Below are 25,344 nucleotides of genomic sequence, written 5' to 3'. Positions count from 1 at the left end.
GACCAAAATACTAGGTGGCGACTCCCATTCTATTTTTCCATTAATAAAAGACAAGAATTCCTTGTCTCTCCACATTTGCCACATTATATATATTTTGAGGGTGGATGTTTTCGCCGCGACGCCGCACACATGCGACAATTATATTGCACTTAAAGTATCATTAAATTCTCTAACTTAAAGCACATTTTATAATAACAAGTTTGATAATATAAAATATATTTAATTTATGGTAAATGTTCGGTTTTAAATGCAGGTTTGTAAAATATATATATCACAATTCAAAAGACTGATTGATGTGTTTAATTATTGAAATTAAGATTTATCTCAAGAGACAAATAAAAGGCTCAGCTTAGAGAAGAAATCCTATTTGAGCTAACTTTATTTAACTGGACCACCATTTGGTTTTCAAGTTATAACTAGAGCTATCGACCTTGGATTTAAGTATGATTTAGCTTGATGGAAATCTAAGATACATGCCTCAAACATTCACGAAGAGCCTAAGACTAGATACTACCACTTTTATGTTCAAATCTTATAAACAAAAGAGAAGTCTGAATCTATCCTACACCTCAAATATTGTTTGGTGTTCAGCTTATATATAGAGTTATAGAAGCCTAATGCCTATTCTTTTTGGGTTGAAAAGATGAGACAAATATGTACAACTTTTATGAAAACCATATATTCAAATTATGATGTTATTAATGATGTTTTCTCTAGCCACCATATCAATAACTCTAAATTTTAGCCTATAAAAGAAAGTATTTTTTATATATTTAGACATCTTGGTTTTCATATCAAGATCCTTGCTTTTGCTTTCTTTTTTTTTTAATTTTTATAATATTCAAGTTTTATTTCATATTATATTTTCATTAATCTTTTGTTTATACTTATAATTTTATTTATTATACTTAGTTAATTTATATCATAACTATGTTATTATCTTGTTTGTTTACGTTTTTCTTCTTAATTATATTTAATTAAGTTTATTTTTTCTAATGTGAAAAGGTTCATCAATGATGTAAGAATAAATATATTACAAACTCAACATTAAATTTATTGTTTAAATTCAAGAAAGTTTCCTAATAACATGTGTTATAATTATTATCCTAATCAATCTTAATACCCTCCTTATTAAGTGGTGTCTTGATTTGTGATGAAAAATCATTGGCACAACAAATATTTGATTTTTTTCATAGCCTATCGCATGGAAAATCAGCATTTGTGCTATAAAAGGATCTTGATTTGATGTTAATATAAGTTAGCACCATGAATACTTGACAACATTTACATGTGTTGGTGTTACTCAAATAATGTAATTAAAGATAATTAATATGATCATGTCAATAACTTAAAATGAGTCATTAATTATAAATTATCCGATTGAAACCTTGTTTGTATATGATTTCTAGTTGAGTGGTAGAAAGAGTTTGGACTATATTTATTTGAAATACCATTAGTAGATCCTTTAACCTTGGCAATCATTTTATCTATGTTAAATCTTTACATTAATAACATTTCTTTTAGATCTCTTTAATTTTGTTTCTTTTATTATTTATGGTTTTATATCCTTAACATCCATGTGGATCAACCCTAATCTTTTAGATCTATTTATGCTTGGGATGAAGTATAATGACAGTTTTTAAAGAAGTTTTTTTCTTCTCACTATATAAAGATTTGCTTAATACTTACCATCAGTATGGTTTTGAAACAATTTGGATTATTCTGAGGCACAGGGGTCATTTCTCATTCAAAAAATATATGCAAAAATCTTACAATTTGAATTATATTGGCCCATAATGTTTAAGTACACACATGCATTCTACAAAACCTGTAAAAATTATCAAAAGTTAGAATCTATTTCAAAATATCACATTATGCATTTAAATCTCATTCGTGTCATTGTAATCTTTGATTGTTGGGGTATAGATTTCATAGGATCATTTCCCCTGTCATTTTTTTTTCATATTAGTCACATTATATTATGTTTCAAAATGAATAGAGGCAATTCAAAATTGAAATAATGATCACAAAACTGTGGTTAAATTTTTGAAAGATAACATTTTGAGTCAATTTGAAATCCCTCGAGCCATGATATGTGATGTTGAAACACTTTTTTGCAACAAGCCATTTGAATCTTTAAGGAAGAAATATGAAATCACACACAAATTTATCATCTTTTATCACCCTGAAACAAGTGGACAAGTAAACTTACTAATACAGAAATCAAACAAATCTTAGAAAAAACAGTGAACTCTAATAAGAAAGATTGGTTTTTAAGACTTAATAATACACTTTAGGCTTATCAAACTATTTTTAAAACATCATTAGGTATGTCATCTTATAAGCTAGTTTGTAGAAAACCTTGTTACTTACCTATAAAACTTTAACATAAAGCTTATTGGACTATTAAAGCTTTCAACTCAAACCTTGATAATGCTAACAAATTATGTAAGTTATAAATAAATGAACTTAAGGAAAAAAAAATGTACAAGAGATTTAAAAAAAAATTCATAAAGCAAGAATCAAGGTGATTTATGAAAAGATAATATTAAGAAAAACATTTGATGCTGATCAAAAGGTTTTGCTTTATAATTCTCGACTCCATCTATTTTCTAGAAAGTTAAAATTAAGATAGAGCAGTTCATTTATTGTGAAACATGTGTATCTTTATGAGACATTTGATATCGAGAATCCAAAGAATGATAATTTTTTTAAAGTGAATGAACATTATTTGAAAGCATACTTTAATAATTTTCATAAAGAAAATAAATTCATTGGTTTGAATGATTCTATTTATAAAAATTGATTATTTTTTCTCATTTTTTTTTGTATTTCTTTTTTAGTGACTTTAGTTTTCCTAATCTCTTTCTAACCCTGGTCAAATGACGAATAACAATACTCTATAACTCATAAGTCAATTCTTTCAGTTTTTAATGATAACAAATATTTGTTTATACATTTATTAATCAATTGTTAAATTATTTGTTTCTTCTCTTTTCTTTACATCACTTCTCCACCTCTCATATGAGAAATGGACACCACTTAAGAAATTGAAAAAGAATTTTCATGTTTTGCCTTAAAATGCGACAATAAAAATTTACTGTGTTAGGTGTGAGATATTGAGATTGTTAATTCACCATGGATTTTCTGAAGATATTTGTTGAATAATTGAAGCAAATGTAAAATTATCAAGAGTCTTTCAGTTTTTTATTTCACATATTCCTGATATAGGTAAAGGCATTTTTGTGAAGAAATTTCATGTAAAATGATTAAAAGCTTGTCACAGATGTGCTATACAAACTTATAAAGGACAATGTCTTTTTATAATAATGGTATCTATAAATCATAAAGATAAATTATAATTTATTAAGGATAGTCTAAATAAAGAATTTTTAAAGAATTTTTTATTGACTTTTAACACTCATTTTAGTGGAGATGTGCATGTGTAATTCATTATTTATGATCTTATTTTCATAATGAATATGCTAGATATAGTCTCGAGAATTTGACTAAAAAAAATCTTGTTTGTTGGTTTGTCAGTTTTTAAGGAAACTAGATGGATAAAATTTTTCTGATTCATGGAGGATTTTTAAGTTATTTTTAGATGTAAAATCAAGAAAAGATATGAATTACAACTACTTTTACTTGTATATATTCTGACACCAAAAAAAAAAATCCCTCCAACTGGAGGAACCAGAAGAAAATCTGACCCATTATCTTGTCTCAGAGACATCAAGGTCTTCATACAGAATCAATGAATTGCCTCATGCAATAAGGCATCATCCTCTTCCCTTGCCCGATCACCCTCTTACCCAACTTACAAATCCACCATCTAGTTCCTTTTCGAGCTACCATGTCATTTGTGATCGGTGTAGAGTTATTTCCTCGGGCTTTTCTGTCTACCATTGCAGAGAAAGTCGATTCAACCTGGATGCCAAAATGCTCTTTCAACTGATGAAAGTAGCCAAACATCAACAGCAAAGAATTGTAGTGAATGCAAGCTGTAGCTCTCAGGTCCTGCTTGCATGGACTGCAGATTCTTCCTTCACAAATCCTGTACAGAACTGCCATAAGAAATTTTCTACTGGTAAAACATCAAGTGTCACCGGATTGATCTCTATTGATTTGTGACAAGTATCGGTCCTCTCCATCGAATCTCTCTATGCAAGATCTGCAAAGGTGTTTGCGAAGACTCCTACGTCTGCTTGGAGTGAAACTTTTGTTATTTTCATCCACAATGAATTCCACCACCACCTAATGTTGAGCATGAACACCATTTCCATTCGCCCAACCATGTCCATTCATATGTTGAGGATGACTCTCCGGCGTGTAGTAGTATGTGAGAAGGAAAGAGAATTAGAACTATTTGCTAACAGCATGCTAGAACTGTTTGCTAACAGCATGCTGTGTAACAAATATCTCGAAATAGTAATCAAACGTCGTCTAAATCCTCTCTAAATGAACATCATACAAAGTTTGATCTATCAGTTAGAGATGATTGAATGCACGAGGATCGATTTAGCACTAGGCTTAACGAGGGAGTTGAAAATCTGGTGAATTGTGGGAATTTTTATCCAAGTGATTATGAACAGGAGCATGATGCAAACGTAGAACAGCCTGTAATTGCTGAACTAGTTGAAGAAGCTGGTGAAGATCTTCAGTAAGAGATTGAAGACGTAACAATAAGTTAAGAGGTCCCAACTGTTAGAAGCAATTCGTAAGGGGAAATGGCCACAAGAGTTACATACCTGTAGACCTCTGTGATGATGTTTAAAATTACCTATGTGTGGAGTGGTGATTGGCATGTTGAAACAATTGCATTTACCGTAATCCCCTGAACTGAATTGATACAACACCAGTTCATTTGAATTACTGTTTCATTGTACGCTACAAATTCTTTCAATAACTAAGATTGCATGAGAACAGAAGTAAAAGGTCCACAACACTAGCATATACTGTTATCCCCTAAACTGAAAAATGTCACTAGTTAGGAAATTCGCTGTGGAGAGTTTGATTCTTTGCTAGACGGACAGTGTTAACATATGCCATGACCATAAATGTTTACCCCAAAGAAAACATAACTTGAGTTCCAAACTTTCCTGGTCTTCAGTGACTCTGCATCATCTCATGGGACATGTAACTTCTATTAAGGCATACTGCATCATCTCCAGGAGCAGCAAACTGCCTATTGCAGTAAATATGTTCAATTGGATGCAGGATCGGCTGACAATGCTGTTGTTTCATCTGTTCTTGGTCGTTTCACTGGTGCTAAACCGGTCTTCTCTTCATTTTTGTCTACAACCTGACAGTTTCTGTCCTCTGGTGCCTTCTGCTTTCTGCTTATACTCTGGGAGCTTTCTTCTAGTAAAGCACTTGCATTACACGTGTCAAACCTTGTTTTGACACAGTCCAGATCTGAGGCTTCTAATTTGTCATTTGCAGGTGACTGCTCTAACTTTGATTGTAGAAGGGAAGGGTCGTTTTGGGAGGGGGGAGGAGCCTTTGACCTGTCACCCTCCATCTTTTTTTGTTTCTCAAACATCTCTTGAAGATACCTCCCCTGTTCCTCAATCCTTAATTGTAAATTTCTCTGGATCTATTGGGGATAAAACATCATTATCAGAAAATACCACGCAACAGTAGTTACAAAAACCATGCACGCATTTGTGCAATTTCCACTCCATGAAACTAATATTAATGGTTACCAACTTAACTAATGGTTAGCATTACACCTAGACTGTTCCATAAAAGGTAAAAGAAATTGGCATTTAAATTGTTAAACACGGACATAGAAGCTCAAATACCAATAGCATACCTCAAGTTGTTCGTGGAGTTGCTTCTGGACTTCCATTTGCAATCGCAAAGCTTCTGAGATCTCCATACTCCTGTTTTAGAACAATAGGCCAGCCTAAATTCAGCTTGATAGTCCATTGTTACAAAAAGCACTCTGGTTTATGAGTGAAGGAAAAATGATGTATTCATATTTTATCTGGTGAGATACTAATGCACCTAAAGGAGAAGAATATTACTTTCCTTCAAGGATTCACAAAAACCAATCGACTCAAAAGTTGACAGGCTAGAGAAAAAGGAGTCCAAAGATGGTTTTTATTACTTTTTAATCTAAACCTTTGTAGCTACACAAACCATAGTTTTTAGGAAATCTCCTTAAAACCAGAACTGAGAAAGTCATTTTCTCTAATGTCAGCCAGACAAAAAAATGCTCATTCCCTTTCCACCCAACTCCTTCCTCACCTCTGCCTATCTATACTGTCCCCTCCTACGAGAAAAATAAATGATGACAAAAAGGGCATTTGGACCATCTGTTTGGTCTGTTTTGCTTTGTTATGTAATAATTTTTTAATACAGGGAACTTAAACACAAAAAAAAAACAAAAAACAAAAAAATCTAATCATTGTCTGTACATTAGTCACAACCCCACTATTTATTCAGCTTTCATCTCAGAGGAAATCTAGTTGTTGTACATTGTATATTCGTAAAACAACATGGAGATTCCGCCAGCCACCATTGAAGCAGAAATATTAGAAACTAAAGTCAGAACTTGAAATAGATGAACTTCTATAACCAAACTAAGCAATATATATATTGGATAACTTTGATAACTACGAAGGATTTAATACCAAGAAAGGTTGATGTCACATTGAAACCATGATAGAGGATAACTTACGTCTTCAAGTCTAGAGATTTCATTTCTTCAACTGGACTCAACTTTTTTTCTGAAGTTCCTGACAATAGCACAATCATGTTTGTGAACCACATAGGAAAGAGGGGAAAGAGTACTCCATTTTTTTTCCATGCTATACTTTAATCCAACAATAAGAAATATAGGGTGACAAAGATACATACAGCTACAAAAGGCTTTTGGATAAAGTATGTGCGAGAGGTTAGCAAAACTTGTGCATAATGTGAGAAAAGAAAAGGCAGTTAGGGGTTACCTTCAGATGACTCTGGTTTATATCTGGCTGTTCTGTACTTCTGAAATTCAAAGATGATACAAGCTAAATAAGTAAAATATAAAACTAGATTTTTTGAGGAAACAGTACAAGGCAGGGGATTTACATACCTGGAGGTGGCTTTTGACGTGATAGATAGTCAAGCCTTCAACATTCATCTGCTTTAAGACACCCTTGGGAGTAGCCCCTGTAATTCAAAAATCAAAGTGAGCATTACAAGATGCACTCTAGTTTTTTCTAACATAAGGTACAATATAACAAGGAAGACTACGCACTTTCACTACCCCCAAGCTGATTGACAGCTTCCACAAAAGCCTCATGAAGTTCTGGTGTCCAGCGCATTCGAGATTTTGTTGGTGGTGCAGCCAACAGTGGATTAGTAACAGCACATACTTCTCCACTATGAGCAGTTTGATGCTGATGAATTAGGGGTTGTTGGACTGAGTTATTAGGAGACAACATCTGGTATATTATATACAGTTTTAAGTAAATGAAAGTAACAAGAGAATGTGAAAAAAACAAGAATAAACATCAGATGGAGAAATTTTACATTAAAAATGTTGGACACCAAGGAGGCATCTTTATGCTGTGTATGCTGCTAATTACTGTATAGTAACAAAAACCATAACAATAAGAGGAATAAACCTTCTGTTTGGAATCTTTCATGTTGACATCATTCAGAATTTCACTCCAATTTGGTTCCAGTTCATCATCAACAGAGATCAACTGATCTGCCCACTCTTGCCAGTCTGTTCTCTTAGCATGATCCTCCGATGCAATGACACCAGCAGTGCTTTCCACCTGACCATTTTGGACAGGGACATTTTCAACGAAATTAATGAATTCCTGAAGTGGATCTATAGGGCAGGAGAGATCCTTGTTGTCATCATAGTGGTTAATGAATGCTGTGGATTGCCCTTCTGAATGAGAATAATGGGTTGGTGGAAAATTTCCTCCATCCCTTAGTGACTGGGAAATGAATGGAGAATTATGAGACTGCTTTCCTTGTGGTGAAACTGCTGAAACACTCATATCATTTGTAAATCTAGAAGATGATGAAACCAAGTGCCCAACACTCCCATTACCAGAAATCAATGGTGACGCCTGCTGAGATGCTGGATTTCTAATCATTTCCCTTACTGAAGAAACCTGAAAAGAATCAATCAATTTGGCATACTTCTCTTCAACAGTACTAGGAAGAACTAGAAAAAATGACGACATCAACTCAGAAACACTGAAGTTTCCCAGCTGATTTACACCTAAACTCGAGTAACTAAGGCAGCGAATGAAAGTTGGTTCACACCTTATCACCAAGTGACAAACGCAGAGAATGAAACCAGCGCCGGCAACACAAACACCAGACACGAATTTAAATGTTTCCCATTATGGAACCAATAGAAGACACGCCAGGAATGAAATTTGATTCTGGCACCTGTGAGAAGAAAAAGACCAAATCCAAAATGGTGACAATCATTCTGGTCACCAAAGCTTTAGCCTCCGGCATTTCAAAAATTATACAGCCTACTTTCCAGGAGCTGTAAAGTGTATCAGCTAAATACATTACTAAAGGACATCGAAAAGCAAGTTAGTTCAGTGAGATAAGATTGGAATGGAAACAGTCAGTCTCAACATCTCATCAATTTAATTCAACATGTGTTGGAAACATGAAATATCATAAGGAATTAAGAAAGCAAAATTGTTCAGATGATAATCGTTACATAAACACTTGAGAAAGAATTAGCAACAAAAACTGGGGAAAAAAAGCAACAAAAACAAAGACACGATCTTATAAATCAATCACACTACACAATCCAATTCAATCAGTTACAATTAGCTCAAAACCAAATAAAATCCATACAGACACCCTAGAAACTAAAATCTGCAGCAGTCACTAGCATAAACCATCAAAAACTCCATCGCGGGTAGAGATGATCATCAAGTTCAACACATCAGAACCACAATTTCCCCCCCCCCCCCCACACACACACAAAAACCAATACCAACCATCCCAAAACAACTCCCATCACTGAATTCGTCTAAAGATGAATCAAATCAGATTAAAACACCATGACCAAAAAAATTCGAAGTAAACCCACAACACAAAAGGGTAATAAATGAGCTAGCAATCCAACTCACAATCAGCCAAAACCTCATAAAAAAACACAATGAAATTGACTAAAAGAAACAAAAGCAAAATCTGGGCATCAATCTTTATTAGCTAAAACAAACAATATCATCAAGATTTCATGATGATTCACATAAAGCATAGAACTTCAAACCCAAAAAAAGCTCTAAATGGGCTCATAAAAACTCACCAAAAACTGAATGAAAGCAAAGATTGAAGCTTTCTCTACTATTGGATAAGAACTCAATATTCTGGAAGAAGAAGAATATTGAAAAAAGACGTAAACTTTTTTGTCTTCTAAATTTCAGGAAACTCACAAAACAAAACTCTCTCTTGTTGTCTTTCAATCATGAGAGTCTAATTTAGTTTTCTAGTGTGTGTTAGGTAGTACAAATGTATGTCTTCAGGTTTTGTCTCATTACTTTTCAACCGTTGATTTTGATTTGAGATGGTTTGATGGATTTTCGGGTCAGTTTGGAGGGTCATGTTTGGAGGAAGCAGAGAGGAGAACTGTGTGGTGGTTTGTGGGAATTTGACGGCTGCTAAAAAAAACATGGTGGGGCCTAGCTCAATTGTTTGTTTCTTCCTGTACTTCTCTGTACGCCGGTAGCTGTCTGTATTTGTATTTTTAAAATATTTTAAAATAATTATTTTATTTATTTTTAATTTTAAATTAATATTTTTATATTGTTTTGTTACGTTAATATTAAAAATTAAAAAAATATTATTTTAATATATTTTAAATAAATAACTATTGTCATAATACTACTGTGTTAATTTAAGCTTTTATTACTATTATTGTTTTTAATTTCAAAGGTGATATGTATAATTTTATGTAAGTTTGTGTGTTTATTATTAGGGTGAAAAATATTTTTTGTTTGATAATATATTTAAATATATTTTTTAGATTTTTTTATTTTGATATTAGCATATTAAAATCATTAAAAATATTATAAAAAAGTATTAATTTAATTTTTTCAAATCAAACACACTCAAATTTAAAAGATAAAAACAAAAACAAACAATCTTAACTTCAAAAACAAAAAAGTTAGGATTGCTATGCTATATAGGATGTGTTTGTTTGTAAGGTTTAACCTGATTTCAAACTATTGTTAATCTAAAAAATTATTAAATTAATATTTTTTAATAATTTTAATATACTAATATTAAATATATAAAAAACAAACATCATTCATTTTTGTAAAAAACACTATATGTCTTAATAAATATACATTAATTCATGGAATCATTGGATTGATTATTTATATTAAAATAATATATTTTTATTTATTTTCTTACAAAGAAGTGACTTGGCTAGCTTAATTAAATTATTAAAAACTTAGCAAAATCAACTAAATTTAACTAAGTTAATGTCTTAATTAATTTAACTAGAATTTGATCCAAATTAAATTATAGCATTTCCATCTTGAAACGGAAAAGAAAATACATTGTTTACCTTCTATGGCAAAAAGATAATTAATCGGAAGAGAATTGTGGCTAGCAAAGTCTTATAGGTACTCACAAAATTCTTTTCTAATTATAATTTAGGTTACAAACTCACAAACATTCCTTGCTTAGTTTGTTGGTTTTGAATTTAGACGATTTTTGTCACTTGAAATTTATTATAAAATTTGGATTGTTGTTAATTAATTGAGAAAATTACTTTGTTATCATCTCAATTTAGAGGCTGGCAGAGGCTCGGACCCTACAAAGAAATGTTTTTTCCAGCTCTTTTCTTGTTAATATTTATAATTTTAGTTGTAAAATAACTAAAATTTTAACTATTTTAAAATAATTTTTAATTATTTTTTTTATCCGCCTCTGTCTCAATGAATTAAAATCCAAGTTTGATTTGGACATTACATGAGAAATTCTTTTATTTGAAGATCATATTTATGCAGACTAATTTTTTAAATCTACAAGTAAATTTATTGATTCATCAAAAATAAGTTCTAAAAAACTCAATACAAATCTCAAATGATTGTGCTTTTCTCTATTTTATTTTACTTTATAGCCTTTAACTCAAAAGTACCTTCTATTTACGCCAAACTATATTCATTGAACTTGATGAAAGCATCGACTTGGTCTTATCATGAGTCTAAAAGATTAACTAAAATTAATTAAATTTTTTATAAAAAAAAATTAATTAAAACAATATTTTTAAAAAAAAATTAAAAAATTTTAAATTAGTCATAAATCAACCAGATTAATTTTGAGTTGATTTTTAAAAAAAATTTGCTCAGATTAATAAATAAATTGATCAGGTTTCAAATTAATCTGTCCAATTATTAAATTTAATATCAATGTTTGAGGCTGAATGAAACTTTATATGATAGATTTTTATTTTTATTCTTAAATTAGTTCAATAAACATAACTCGGATAGATAGCATCAAACAATATTTTGCAACAAGAGAAAAAAAAATTGCTGACAGATGATACTAACATCTCATTTTTCTTGTGAATTTGTGTTGTTTAAACTTGCACATTTTTGAAAGAAAATATTGTTAGTTTAATATCCAATGTAACCAATTAGTTAATTACATGTGATATTATTATATTCATGTAAATACATATTTATTATTAATAAAGAATTAATTTATCTTTAATATTCATAAAATATTATATTAGTGAATCTAATATTTAATTTATGTATCTAGAGTAAAGATAAATTAAGTCCATTGGATAAAAATATTTTGCAAAGAAAATTATAAAGTTGTTATAATTATAGAATTCTAATTGCATCAAAGCATTGTTCCCAGAATGTTTTGATCGATATTCTCTTAAATATTTGATATTTATTAGAGTCATAGAGACTGATACATATTATGTTTTTTTATATATATATATAAAAGGAAACTGTTATTCTTATAAATTGAGGTATAAAGAATACCTAGACGATGCATAGAAAGTGATACATATTTGATGAAATGATATTAATCATATTGAGAAACTGGTTATTGAAAAGTTAAGTCACATAATAAAGATGTAGCACTTTACGCATAGCAATCCATATCTTTTAAATAAAGATTTAGAAGATTTCTCAGTGGTTGTTGGTGTTGATTATCGTTGACGATCGGATAATTAAACGGTTTGTAATTTACAATAACCCAACTTTTAAAGAATTATTCAATCTCAAAAAAGATTTAATTTTTAAATAATAAATTCCCTAATAATTTTAATTCTGTGTAATAAGATTTTACAAATTCCTAAATAATTTTATTTTATTATTTATATTACGAATTAGTAACCCGGCATATATCAAGTTGACAAACAACGTAGTCAATTATTACAAGACAGAGACGATGATTTCTTCATATTTACCAACCGTTCTGCTTTGTCACAAAGTCAGTCAAAGACAACGACGACATCATGATTGAGTGTGTGTGTGGTTTTGGAGCTTTGACCATGGCAGCCCTTGTTCAACATTTACCTTTTGTTTTTGCATGTTGTGTTTATTTGTCATTTAAAAATATATTTAATTTTAAAAATTATTAAATTAATATTTTTTAGTATTTTTTTTTATAGTTTTGATGTTCGTTTTTGGTAAATGTTTTCCAACATAATTTTCTAGGGGAATTTCAGTCAGAATTTTGTCCTTTTTAATTTATTTAAAAAGATTAATTAAAAATAATAATTTCATTGGGAATTAATAAAATTTCATAGGAAACATAAATACAAAAATAATATATATTTGAAATTAAAAAATTTATGAAACACAAAAATAATTATTGGAAAATTAGAAAGCTCTTATGTATCAGTATAAATTTACATGTTTTTCTTTTTTAGTGCCACTTTATCTTTATTTTTCGTTGGTATTTAATTCAAGGTTTCCACATCATAAAATATAGACTCTTATAGTTAATTAATTTAATGTAAAAAGTGATAAGAAAGAGAAATTAATAACAAGTCTTGCAAAAAAAATTGAATAAATTATTTGCATAATATATTTATTGTTGAATTTTTTTATTATAAGTTTTTATTTAACATAAAGTTTAAAAAATATATCAATCCATTTTAAGGCCTTTTGAATTGTTTAAAAACTTGTTATAATATAAAGATTAAGTTATGTTATAATATAAATGAAAATACAATTGATTTCTTTGATACAATTTAAAATGGATTTAATAAAAATAACAAAGTAATTCAAATTATAAATAGACTTACACAAATTGGGTGTTAAATGCATTGATATTTTGAGTGAAAAGAAAAATTAACAAAACAATTTAAATTATAAATAGGTTTGTTAGAGTTGAGTGTTAATTATATTAAGATTTGAGTAAATTCTTGCATTGGTGTTTGACCTAATTCCATTTTTTTCACATACACCCATACACTAATAACAATATTGATAAAGTTAATTACATTAATTAACTTAGTTTATCATATAAAAAATTAATTGTATTAGTGTAATACAGAAGTTCTACATATTATGATTTAAAATATTGTTATAATTAAATTAAAAAATCTACAAATAATTAAATATTAAACAATCTTGTAATGGAATGAAACAACGAGATCAAACCCCTTTTAACTCGGGAAACATTACATGTTATCCAATGTTGTGCCCGATTAAATCAAAAACAATCAAACATGCTGATAAAATAAATGTTAAGGGGTGTAGTTTAATTAATCAGGTTCTAGATTTGTTTTTTAGAGATCATCAATTTGAGTCTTATAAATCTTAGAGCCACTGAAGGCTTACATGTGTTAGAGAATAATATAAATCATATCATGGGACCTCACCTAACAGTTTAAACTATTGGGTTGAGATGATTCTTTGATATGGTATCAGAGCTTTGATGACCAAGCAGTCACGAGTTCGAATCTCACCATCCCCATTTATTTGATAAAAATTAAGCACAAGGTAATATGAGCATGTGCAAGTTTCAAGCCCAAAAGACTTTCACTAGAGGAGGTGTGTTAGAGAATAATATAAATCATATCATGAGACCTCACCTAATAGCTTAAGCTATTGGGTTGAGATGGTTCTTTGACAACATGATTATTAACTTCAGGGCATGTGGGATTAGTTCGGATTCCTCCTATATTTTAGTATTTTAGTAAAAAAATTTCAGTAACTAGCAACATCGTGGATAGGGAACTATCCTAGCGACCTACCTAATTTTATTGTAGAAATTTTATGGATCAACGACTGGACCATGCAAACTAGAAAGACCCTCTCTTGGATAAAGGAAGAGATTACTCGCTCCATTTCCGTATCGCTCATGATATATATAATAACTGGGGCATACATTTCAAATGCATATTCCATTTTTGCACAGCAGGGTTATGAAAATCCGCATGAAGCAACTGGTCGTATTGTATGCGCGAATTGTCATTTAGCTAATAAGCCTGTGGATATTGAGGTTCCACAAGCGGTACTTCCTAATACTGTATTTGAAGCAGTTGTTCGAATTCCTTATGATATGCAACTAAAACAAGTTCTTGCTAATGGTAAAAAGGGAGCTTTAAATGTGGGGGTTGTTCTTATTTTACCTGAGGGGTTTGAATTAGCCCCTCTTGATCATATTTCTCCAAAGATAAAAGAAAAGATAGGTAATCTCTCTTTTCAGAGTTATCGCCCTGCTAAAAAAAATATTCTTGTGATGGTCTCGTTCCTAGTAAAAAATATAGTGAAATCACCTTTCCTATTCTTTCTCCAGACCCTGCTACTAAGAAGGATGCTCACTTCTTAAAATATCCCATATACGTAGGCAGGAAAAGGGGAAGGGGTCAGATTTATCCCGACAGGAGCAAGAGTAACAATACGGTTTATAATGCTACAACAGCGGGTATAGTAATCAAAATCATACGAAAAGAAAAAGGGGGGTACGAAATAACTATAACAGATGCGCCAGAGGGGCGTCAAGTGATTGATAGTATCCCCCCAGGACCAGAACTTCTTGTTTCAGAAGGTGAATCCATCAAACTTGATCAACCATTAACAAGTAATCTTAATATGGGCAGATTTGGTCAGGGAGACGCAGAAATAGTACTTCAAGACTCATTACGTGTCCAAGGCCTTTTATTCTTCTTGGCATCCGTTATTTTGGCACAAATCTTTTTGGTTCTTAAAAAGAAATAGTTTGAGAAGGTTTAATTGTCCGAAATGAATTTCTAGATTGTGAATTTATCAACATCAAGTTCTTATCTTTTCTTAATTTCTTAAAAAGAAGAAAATTTTTGTTGGAAATTCTGTATGATAAAAAAAATTGCGAAAAGACTTTTGTTTTGCTTGATGGTTCTTTGACAACATGATTGTTAACTTCAGGGCCTATAAGATTAGTTGAAGTGCTCGCAAGCTAACATGACACCCACATTAATTAAAAAAAAATCTTCTTGATAAAATTTAACCATCAATTATATCATAAACATCATCGCATTTTGGAGGAAAACAATCATCATAATTATCAATTGATCTTACAGGAAGATGAGAAATCAAAAGGAAAAATATTGTAACAGCATAATAAGAAAATTCACCCTTCAGGTCATAATCAAATCATCATGATCATCAAAAAAAAAATCTAACATAATAAAAAAAAAATACAAGGAGGGGGAAATGAGGTCCACAGAATTCTGGCATCTGTAAGGAGAGAATATGCAGAAATTGTTGGAAAATAATAATAAAAATATAAAATAAAAACAATTGGAGATGCAGGGGATCGAACCCTGTACCTCTCGCATGCAAAGCGAGCGCTCTACCATTTGAGCTACATCCCCTGTATGACATCCAAATCAGCTAAGAATATTTATTTATGACTTAATCTATGCCCCACAGGTAAAACACATTTTATTTAGAACAAATCAGATTAAGGGGTGTTTGACATTGATTATTAATTCTGTGTTTGGCATTAGTAATGAGACCCTCCATTAAAAGTAAAAAAAATAGCAGAAAAGGCATGAAAATAATGCTTTCGGTGCCTGTGTTTTATGTTGACGACGATTGGATCATACAGCAAACGTAAACGCCAACGGAGGATTTAGATTCTCACTTATCAGCTGTTTGTTAAGGTGGACAGAGTGAAGGGCAGCTTGTATAATGGAGTCCTATTGGAGCCATAATGCTTTGGTAAGCTGAGACTTTGAGACGTGAGAAACTGTGAATATTGATTAATACACAAACACAGTAAAGTTAAGGGGGGAGGCATAAATACAGTACTGTGAGAGAACAAAGATCAATTTTGTGTTTTTTGTGCTCACTGTGATCAATGATCTAATTAATAATCAATTCTGTAGAGAAAACACACCAAATTTTCTACACAATGATTTCCATGCTTACTTCTTCAGAGCAACATTGTCTTCATTAGATAACAGGTCTTCGAACAAGCTGTGGTTTCCGCATCTGCAACGAGACCCTTTTCTCTCATTTCACCAATAAGCTGCACTGCCCTTGAATATTCATCCTTGTGCTGGAGAAATCCTCTGATAACAACATTATAAGAAAATTCATTTGGAGCACGGCCATGAATTGGATCTTTATTGATTTTTCTTGTTGGCTTTTAATATTTTGTTGATTTTTAATTGAAAAATATAATTTGTTTCGGATTAAGTTTATCGTAATTTTAATCAAACCTTGATATTTAGTTGATTTTTAATTTTTTAAGGGTTTATTTTATATATATATATATATATATATATATATATATATATATATATATATATATATATATATATATATATATAAACATTTGAGTGTGAAGAAACTGGTCGCTAATGTCCTTGTCCATGAAAACATTACTGGTAATGCCTGTTTCCTTCCAGAACATTGTTTTATTTGTATCGGCAACGAGGCACTCGTCTTCATCCTGGAGACTGTTGGGATGGGGAAAGATCTCTCCTTTAGTAACTTCAGTTCAGTCTTGGTTTAGTCAGTTCAGCCCCCCAAGTTGCATTAGAGCACCAAAAACCTCATTTTGTTCATGATGATGATCTTCTTTAGGGCTTCTGTAGCTAGGATTTGGTGATAAGAACCTCCATGAAATGTTTTCTTCTCCAGGAGGATTATAATAAGGCTTCGAAGAGTATATTTCTCCTATATGAGAAACCGCTTGCCGAAGATGGCAACAGCTTCTTTGACTGATCGAAATGGGCGAGAAGTGTCAACCGAGGAGCTGTAGTCTTTTGCTGGTTTTGGAGAAAGAGTAGGGGTTTCCATATTGTTGAAGAATGACTAGACATTGGTGGTGATTTGGAGGGGTGAGAGGGAATATTTGATGACGGGATTGGTTTGGTCCAGGTTTTCTTTGCTTTTACTTCAAAATATTACAGAGTATAAGAAGGAGAAGCTATGGGAGATGGAGGCTGTTGTTTCAAGGTTAAGACAATGTAGAAAGTTTGTATTAGAAGACAGAGACTAGAAAACTACCACTACAACATGGATCCTTCTATTTTTCATCCATTTTTTATATTTCGAAGAACATGGTGAAGATGGTTGTGTGAATACAAAATGATTTGCAATTTCAATTTCCTCAAATTGGATTTTCAAAATACCAGTGTCCAACGACTGCATCCTTCTACACTGTACACAATCTAATGTGGTATTTATCCAGGTATTAAGAGTTCAATGACTCCTTTTATTTGATAATCTCATGCTCTGGAATAGAAATCTGAAAGTGTATCATAGGAGCTGAACTGCAGCAATGGCTGGAATTTTCTCGCGTAATTTCTGGGTGACAGCCACTCGTACAGTCATGACCCCAGCTGCTGGCCCTGTTAATCGGACTTTAACTATTGGTTCCTCAATTGCCACTAGTTCAAGAGATCCTCCTGCTGCCCCAACAAGGTATGGCCTTATTTCTTCCAGTACCTGGCACAATAACAAGTATATAACCAGCTGACAACAATGAAGCTTGAGAAGGAAATGGCCATCATATACTTCCAATTTGGGCTTATTATGGGATTGGAGAGCAGGGGTGTTTATATGCGGAAGAAAAGGAAGATACAAAAATGTCGCCCCAGCCATTAGGCTATGAGGTTACGGGCCCTCATGAAATGCAGAACATTGCCAATCAGAAACAGCTCAACATCTCTCATCAGGCATTGCATCTCAAAGGCAGTAACTTCAGGGGCCTCAATAAAATGAAATACGCCAGCACAAAAACATTGTTGTGCTTCTGACCATCTTAGACTTTATAGAAGCAAATATGTATATTGATAGAAAAGTACCCTATAGTATCAGAGAACAGGGGAAGGAGTAAAATAAAGGAGAAACGAGACTTCACCAAGAAACAAAAGCAGAAAAGAACCAACCAAAAACAACAGAAGAAAGACATCAAAACTCTCCAATTTCACTGCAAACCTGCTGAAGAAAATCTCTAGAGAGTGACAGCACCAATTTTAAGCTGGTTCTACGAGCTTATCCTAAAGCAGGACAAAAAAATAAGAGCTTCCAACCTAAAAAATTCTAAGTTTCCCTCCTGCCAAAGATTCCAAATCAATGACAAAGCACAGTACCACAAGACTTCCTCCTTATAAATTCCCAACACCCTCAAACCTTTGTTAAAAGCAGCTCTTATAAGGTATAGAACACTCAAGAATATCCAGATACTTTGAAAACCCTATCCCAAAGTATAATATCAATTGAGGCTATTACTGATAGACATCACAGCCAAAGTTGTTACATAATGATTACCTATCATGTGTTATGACCGCGTCACAGAAAATGCAGCAACCTATTGGGATATAAAAAAGTCAAATAGAATCTTATTGACAGTTTAAGCTACTACTTGTCTGTCTGCCTTGATGGCAGTGTGTGAGCCACATAAGATAATTATCTGACAATAGGCCATTGAGGAAAGAACCTAGCCCGTAATTCCAATTCCATTTTCCTGCAAAGGCAAAATTCTCTTAGAAGGGAGGTAAGCCTTGGTAGTAGACTCATATAGGCTTGAATCATAAGAGCAATGGCAGTTATAGTTAACTTCTACTGCCACTTGGAAGATACAAGATTGTCTTCATTTATTGGATGCCAATTTTTCCTTATTGCCAAAGTGTAAGGTTGGAAGTTTGGCCTGCATAGAGTGCTTCCCTTTACTGGAACTAGCTTGATCTTTGTCAAATTCTATCACCCCATTCTGCTTGTCTTTGTTTTGAATACTGCCATCTTGATGACAAGAATTTGCATCAACTCTTCGGCATCATCTGATCAAGAAGAGGAATAAAAGACCCCTTCTTATGTGAAACTCCATTCTTCAGAACAAGATGACACACTGAATTCACTGTCAGTGGAGTCTGCCGCCCCTTCCGCATCTGAAAAGTCTGCCAATTCTCTGCTATCAAATCCTGACACAAGAGGATGATCTAATAACATCTCAGCAGACAATCTGAACATAAGCTTCCTCACTAGACATCTCTCGCGTCCTTGGAAACATCAGGAGGAATTTTCATCAATTCATGAGCAATCTTTCTTAGAAGTTCTTCTGTGGTGGTTTCAGGATTGAAATCCCAAACTGGCTTCCCTATAAGCATCGCAAAAACTATGCATCCAAGATCCCAGATGTCAGAGGGAGCCTCCAGCACATAACAAGACTTGCTTGGTAAACATCTTGTAGGCGAATTGCATAACAACAACTTTTTGCTGGCTACTGAAAACATAATATAGAAATCTGATTCAATGTAAGGCCAGAACCATTCATCAAGATGAACTATTAGTTTAGCAATTCCAATGATTTAGTGGCAAATAACCGGTGTCATTGTTAAGATATTGACAAGATTGAACTAAAAAAAACTTCCACATTGATGAAAAATACTTGATATTTGCCACATGAATTCACAGCATGGAGAAATAAAAATTTACATCACCTTTTCACCTTGACAAACTTCATGTAAGCCTAGACACTTCTTCAGAACAAGATTGTCTTCATTCGATAACAGATCTTCTACCAAGCTGCAGTTCCCTCATCTGCAACAAAACCTTTGTCTCTCATTTCACCAATAAGTTGCACTGCCCTTGATTCATCCTTGTGCTGGAGAAATCCTCTGATAATAACATTATAAGAAAATTCATTTGGGGGGCAGCCATCCTCCTCCATCTTTCGGAAAGCTTCCAATGCTTCATCTAACAATCCTTCTTTACAAAGTCCATTTATTATTGTTGTGTATATCTGAACATCAGGCTGCAACCCTTGGACAAAGAGTTCTGAAAATAGTTTCCTTGCATGGTTAAGATTCCCAGATTTGCACATGGAATCAATCAAGATGGTATACATCACCAGATTAGGCTTCAAGTATGTACCTTGCATTGCTCGAAACAGTCTGAATGCCTTACCAAGATACCCTTGTTTGCAAAAGCCTTCGAGCAATACTGAGTAAGTACATAAATCTGGGAGGTATCCATTAGTGTGCATATTCTTGAAAAGCTCTCGTGCTTCCCTAAGCTTACCTGATTGGCAAAAGGCATGAATAAGAGTAGTGTAACTAACAGTGTTTGGAGTTAAGCCTTGATGAATCATTTCATTAAAAAGCTGCTTGGCCTCATCTATCCTTTTGACCATACAATATCCATTAATTAAGATGCTATAACTGAAAACATCTGGTTTACAACCCCTGGTTATCATGACATCAAACAGCTTTCTAGCTTCAACAACTTCCATCTGCAAGGAATATCCATGCATCAATGAATTGTAAGTAATAACATTAGGCTCCACGCCCATTTCAGTCATTGTTTTTAACACACCTTGAGCCTCTAAAACATTGCCTTCTTTACAGAATATATCAATCAATAGGCTGAAGGTGACAATATCTGGCATGATATTCAAACTCGTCATTTCATTTAGCATTGCCGAAGCCTCCTTCCATCTGCTGAAACTGCATAAGCCCTGGATTAAAGAGGTGTAACTGACAACTGTTGGGGAAATGCCTTTAGCCTTCATGTAAGAGAAGATATCCAAAGCCTCATTCACCAGCCTATCCTTGCAAAGACTGTCAATGAGTGTACTATATGTCACCACATCCGGCTGGCAGCCTACCTCTCCCATTTTCTTAATCAATCCAGCAGCCGCCGCATTTTCCCCAATCTTACATAAACCATTTATAATCGTAGTATAAGTGTAGACATCAGGTTGACACCCTCTTGCTACCATGTCATCAAATAATTCCAGGGCTTGGGCAAATTCACCCGCTTTACAGAGCCCATTGATTAAGGTGGTAAAGGTGATAATAGTGGGTTGAAGACCAAGTTTAATGACTTTGGCCAAGACAGAGAACCCCAGATCAACATGTTGCATCAGGCAGAAGCAATTGATCAGGATATTAAGCGTACAAGTATTAGGAGAGAGCCCAGCTAATTCCATTTGTTTGGAAAGGGAAATCACAGCATCGTAGTACTGTCTCATTCTGACAATTGCAGACAATAATTTGTTGAATTGGATGATACAAGGCAGGGGTTTCCTATGAAGCATGTGATTGAAAGAAGCAAGGGCATCATCAATGTTTCTAAAAGAAGAAGAAGCATCATCATTTTTGTGTTTATATCTACTTCTACTGCTACTGCTACTGCTACTGCTACTGGTAAAAGAAGAAATGGTGTTGTAGTGGTTGGTAGACGAGAGTGATGAAGTGATTGGAGATAGAAGAATCATACCCATTATTTTCATTTGGCATCGCTGAATAAAAAAGGCTTCTGAACCTCGACGTCTCGCCGCCGCCGACATCGACCTTCCGCTGTGTTCTTCCTTCTCCTTGTTGTCTGGTTTTTTATTGACCAAAACGACATGTACACTTTGCAACAAATCTGGAAGATTGAAGAAAGGGATTTGGTATTTTTACTGCCCAAAACGACAGAGATTCTCTCTCTCTCTCTCTCTCTGACAAGGAATGCAGAAGCTTGGGGACGATAATTAGTGGGGATGAACGGTTGGGATCATGCCTGGGGACGTAGACGGCTGGATTTACCTGGCAAAGGAAATGCTGACACAATCAGGTCAGGTCCCTAAAACGTTATAAAAGGTGTTTCTAAAAACATATTAATTTTTTTTATTTTTAAATTATTTAGATTTGCTAATATAAAAAATATTTTTAAAAATAGCCTTTTAATTTGTTATTTATTTATATTTTATTTTTAATTTTTTATTATTATTTATTTTATTTGGAATGATTTATAAAATTAAATTTTTTTAACTGCATCCCCCTTATTTTTTTATCTTTTATAATTGATTTTTATTTTTTTAATTGATATTTACTTTATTTGAGATGATTTTAAAAGTTTTTTTTGATAATTTCATTCTTTTAAAGGTTTTTTCTTTTAATTTTATTTGTTTTTCTATAAGATTTTTCACTAATTTATTATCTTATGTTTTTTTATTTATTATTTTTTCTTAATTTTAAATATTTTATTTTTTAATTATATTAAATTAATCGATCAAATGTAAACAAAAAATACTTATTACATAATATTTTATTTAATTTATTTTTTAAATCATTACTGTTACAGACCAATATCTCTAATGGGTTTTTGTAATTTTTTTCCTCCCATGCATGATACTAACAGTTTATTTTGGGTTAATTATTGTTTTTTTTTTTGTAAACATTATTTACAATGTTTTTTTTTAATCATATTTTTAAATTAAACAGATTATTAAACCCAGATCTTGTATGTTTCTTGCTTCTCCACAAAACCAGCGCGCCTTTATCATATTTTCTACCTGGCCCGCCTGTCTAGTGAGCTACCAAAAGGAAAAGAATTTGTTGAGCAAAAGTGTGGGGCAATGTTCTTTAGTCTTCGCCCTACCCTCCCTAATCGCTATTAAGGTTTTGTGTCCTAGCATCTAAAGGTTAGCAGGCGAGAAGGATTAGCTCGTTTTGGCTGCACCCTTCGACCCCTTGCAATGGCTTTGGAAGGAGCAATGGAGGAAGAAGTTTCAGGTGTAGGAGAGGGATGCTTGACACAGGTAGTAGCTAGGCTGCCGGTATCTAGAGCAAAATGGTTGGTTTTTACTCAGATCTAGAATCATTGAGGATCCGACTCACCGCACTTCTTCCATTCCTACTGATCTCTATATCCTTCCCGAGCCGTGTCTTGCTCCTCTGTCATTTCCATCAGAGGAGAGCGATGTTGGCACCAAGGATTAGGCTCTGCTAAATAGTCTTCTTTTGTGTCAAATATGGGACCTTATTGTTTGAACATTTCGTTAAATGTGGAGGGTTTGGATGCTTCTGGATTTTGTTCTTCAGGTTGTTCTACCTTACTGTTTTTAGCTATATTCATCATTGACCGATAAATTGTAGGTCGAATCTTCCAAGTCTCAGGTGCTTATCATCTGAATTTAATGGAGAAGGAGACAAACTCGCTGAAAATTCTCTGTCAAAGTGTAACACAATCAAGCTCTAAAAATAGACTTTATATGACTATTTTTCCCCTTTCATTTCGCTGCACCCCATGAACTATAACCCAACAAAACTCCTTCAAGTGTTTCTTCATTTTCATCTATGATCATTGTGTCCCTTCTATGCTGGCGCGGGGCAAGACTAGCGAAGAGGCTACAATTCTCGCCCTCAAGCCAGCGCTAGCCCCACGACCATAGGAACAATCAGAATGACTTTTAATGCGCACCCTTTTCAGCTCTTAGAAATCAATGTTATATCAGGCCAAGACCTGGCTCCTGTGTCCAAATCTATGCGTACTTATGCAGTAGCTTGGGTGCATCCAGGAAGGAAACTGTCTACCAAGGTTGACCAAAATGGCCACATCAATCCTCAATGGAACGAGAAGTTTGTGTTCCGCGTTGATGACACGTTCATAAATGCTGAGAACTCTTCTATCATGATTGAAATCTATGCTGCGGCATGGCTACGCGATGTTCAGATTGGGTCTGTAAGAGTTCTGATAAGCAACTTATTTCCTTCTAACAACAACAACAACAAAATGCGCTTTGTTGCACTTCAGGTTCGCCGCCCATCAGGAAGACCTCAAGGGATCCTTAACATGGGGGTGCAGGTGCTGGACAGCACAATGCGCAGCATGCCTTTATATACAGAACTTAGTGCGTCTGCAGTTGGCTTCAATGACCTCATTAATGCCAAAACCAACGGGAAAGACCTAGAAGAAAAGGGTGCAAAATTGCGACGCACACAGAGTGACCGAACTGACCACACCACCACTGATGAATCTGGACTGAAAGAGGGTGGTGTCAGGTCACTTGGTGGCTCGTTGATTAACTCTTCGGTGGCTAAACCTAGTGTTAAAGACAATGGCAATGGCAGCATGGTCAATGGTTCTCTTTGCTCTGATGTGGGGCCTTCTGCGTCTGTTGTGGCAGCAGCAATTGCTAAAGGATTGATTAAAACACCAGCAAATGCTGGTCAGCAAGATACAGATGGTGCAGGGAGCTCTATTCTTGAGGATTGGACAGAAAATGATAGTGCCGAAGGCCTAAGAACAAAGCTTGAGAGATGGAGAACAGAACTTCCTCCAGTTTATGATAATGATCTTCGGAAGATGCAATCGAGAAGCAGAAACAAGAAGCACAGGCGCAGGTCAGAAGGTGGGCGGTTGTTTTCATGTTTTGGCAATGCCTTTGGGTGTGAAATTTCCATTACTTGCGGTGGGCGCAATAACAAGAAAAGGTGTGGAAATCACAAAGTCTGTCATCTTAGCTCTGTGGACAGTCAATCATATTTATAAGATGACAACAAGATTTTTTGTCCCGTCTCTTTTTAGCACAAAACGAAAGTTGGAAATGACTTGAAATAAGTCATGGTGCTTGTACGTCTTTTTCTTTAATGGTCCCTGGTTGCTAGTAGACATTTTGCTTCTGTATACTGTGAGAGAAAAGGTTGTTTCTTTGTACATGATGAATGATGTACTTATTGTTTGTTGGGGATTTTTGTGCATAATCCTAATGGCCAAAGCTGGTGAAGGAGGATTTGCACTATAATATCAAAGGATAATAGATATCTGTTTTTCTTTTTTGCAACTCGGGCTCATTTTTCTGTCATTTCTCTTGTCAATGTGCTATTTCTTCTGGGAATACAAGGAAATGTTAGAAGCACAAGCCCTCAATTTCCCTTCTGTTGAGTTACAATTTCACTTGTCAATGATAATGGCAGGGGCAGCCAGGTAAGGTTTGTACAATATGACTGTAAATCTGCCTTCTCTTCAGGGCATACAGGCCTCATCACTTGATGAAATAGTCCACCTGCTAAATGACAACGGTCTGCTGTCAAACCCTGAAACCAAAACACTCTGACATCATTATTGCTGTGGACAGGATAGATGATTTTTCAAGCCTGTTTTTCGACATCATTTCAAG

At 33.5% G+C, this 25,344-nt stretch overlaps 4 protein-coding genes, 1 non-coding gene and 1 pseudogene across 10 annotated transcripts; 2 read left to right on the top strand and 4 right to left on the bottom strand.

The window, feature by feature from the left end:
• Positions 1 to 4,798: 4,798 nt before the first annotated feature.
• LOC133668572 (protein PHR1-LIKE 1-like) lies at positions 4,799 to 9,582 on the bottom strand. 3 transcript variants are annotated; one of them, XM_062088502.1, is made up of 9 exons: positions 9,287 to 9,582; positions 8,275 to 8,403; positions 7,617 to 8,120; positions 7,247 to 7,433; positions 7,082 to 7,158; positions 6,954 to 6,993; positions 6,686 to 6,734; positions 5,816 to 5,885; positions 4,799 to 5,596 (listed from the first exon to the last, which is right to left on the bottom strand). In XM_062088502.1, the coding sequence occupies exons 3-9, from the start codon at positions 8,100 to 8,102 to the stop codon at positions 5,204 to 5,206; spliced, it is 1,302 nt and encodes a 433-aa protein (XP_061944486.1). In that variant the 5' UTR covers positions 8,103 to 8,120; positions 8,275 to 8,403; positions 9,287 to 9,582; the 3' UTR covers positions 4,799 to 5,203. The 3 variants fall into 3 exon arrangements, with proteins under 3 accessions (XP_061944486.1, XP_061944487.1, XP_061944485.1); XM_062088503.1 differs by having other exon boundaries at positions 6,686 to 6,743; positions 7,247 to 7,388; XM_062088501.1 differs by having other exon boundaries at positions 6,686 to 6,743; positions 9,287 to 9,580.
• A 4,619-nt stretch (positions 9,583 to 14,201) lies between these two features.
• Positions 14,202 to 15,218, top strand: LOC133706339 (cytochrome f-like; annotated as a pseudogene).
• Positions 15,219 to 15,744: 526 nt separating this feature from the next.
• On the bottom strand, positions 15,745 to 15,817 carry TRNAA-UGC (transfer RNA alanine (anticodon UGC)). The gene has a single exon. It is a non-coding gene; the product is annotated as a tRNA-Ala (tRNA).
• A 1,708-nt stretch (positions 15,818 to 17,525) lies between these two features.
• On the bottom strand, positions 17,526 to 21,963 carry LOC133668597 (putative pentatricopeptide repeat-containing protein At1g12700, mitochondrial). Of its 4 annotated transcripts, none has more exons than XM_062088551.1 (3): positions 20,772 to 21,963; positions 19,898 to 20,477; positions 17,526 to 19,680 (listed from the first exon to the last, which is right to left on the bottom strand). In XM_062088551.1, exons 1-2 carry the CDS (start codon positions 21,745 to 21,747, stop codon positions 19,975 to 19,977), a joined length of 1,479 nt encoding a protein of 492 aa, XP_061944535.1. In that variant the 5' UTR covers positions 21,748 to 21,963; the 3' UTR covers positions 17,526 to 19,680; positions 19,898 to 19,974. The 4 variants fall into 4 exon arrangements, with proteins under 4 accessions (XP_061944535.1, XP_061944534.1, XP_061944533.1 ...); XM_062088550.1 differs by having other exon boundaries at positions 19,898 to 21,529; positions 21,678 to 21,961; XM_062088549.1 differs by having other exon boundaries at positions 19,898 to 20,234; positions 20,331 to 21,959.
• On the bottom strand, positions 17,715 to 19,564 carry LOC133668115 (nifU-like protein 2, chloroplastic). The gene is made up of 3 exons (XM_062087856.1): positions 19,466 to 19,564; positions 19,307 to 19,378; positions 17,715 to 17,903 (listed from the first exon to the last, which is right to left on the bottom strand). Exons 1-3 carry the CDS (start codon positions 19,562 to 19,564, stop codon positions 17,715 to 17,717), a joined length of 360 nt encoding a protein of 119 aa, XP_061943840.1.
• A 625-nt stretch (positions 21,964 to 22,588) lies between the features above and the next one.
• LOC133668598 (uncharacterized) lies at positions 22,589 to 25,020 on the top strand. The gene has a single exon (XM_062088552.1). It carries the CDS (start codon positions 23,628 to 23,630, stop codon positions 24,714 to 24,716), a length of 1,089 nt encoding a protein of 362 aa, XP_061944536.1. The 5' UTR covers positions 22,589 to 23,627; the 3' UTR covers positions 24,717 to 25,020.
• Positions 25,021 to 25,344: the final 324 nt, after the last annotated feature.

This window comes from Populus nigra, chromosome 11 (genome assembly GCF_951802175.1).
Source record: "Populus nigra chromosome 11, ddPopNigr1.1, whole genome shotgun sequence".
Taxonomy (NCBI): Eukaryota; Viridiplantae; Streptophyta; class Magnoliopsida; order Malpighiales; family Salicaceae; genus Populus; species Populus nigra.
This window is presented reverse-complemented; position numbering and strand designations above follow the sequence as displayed.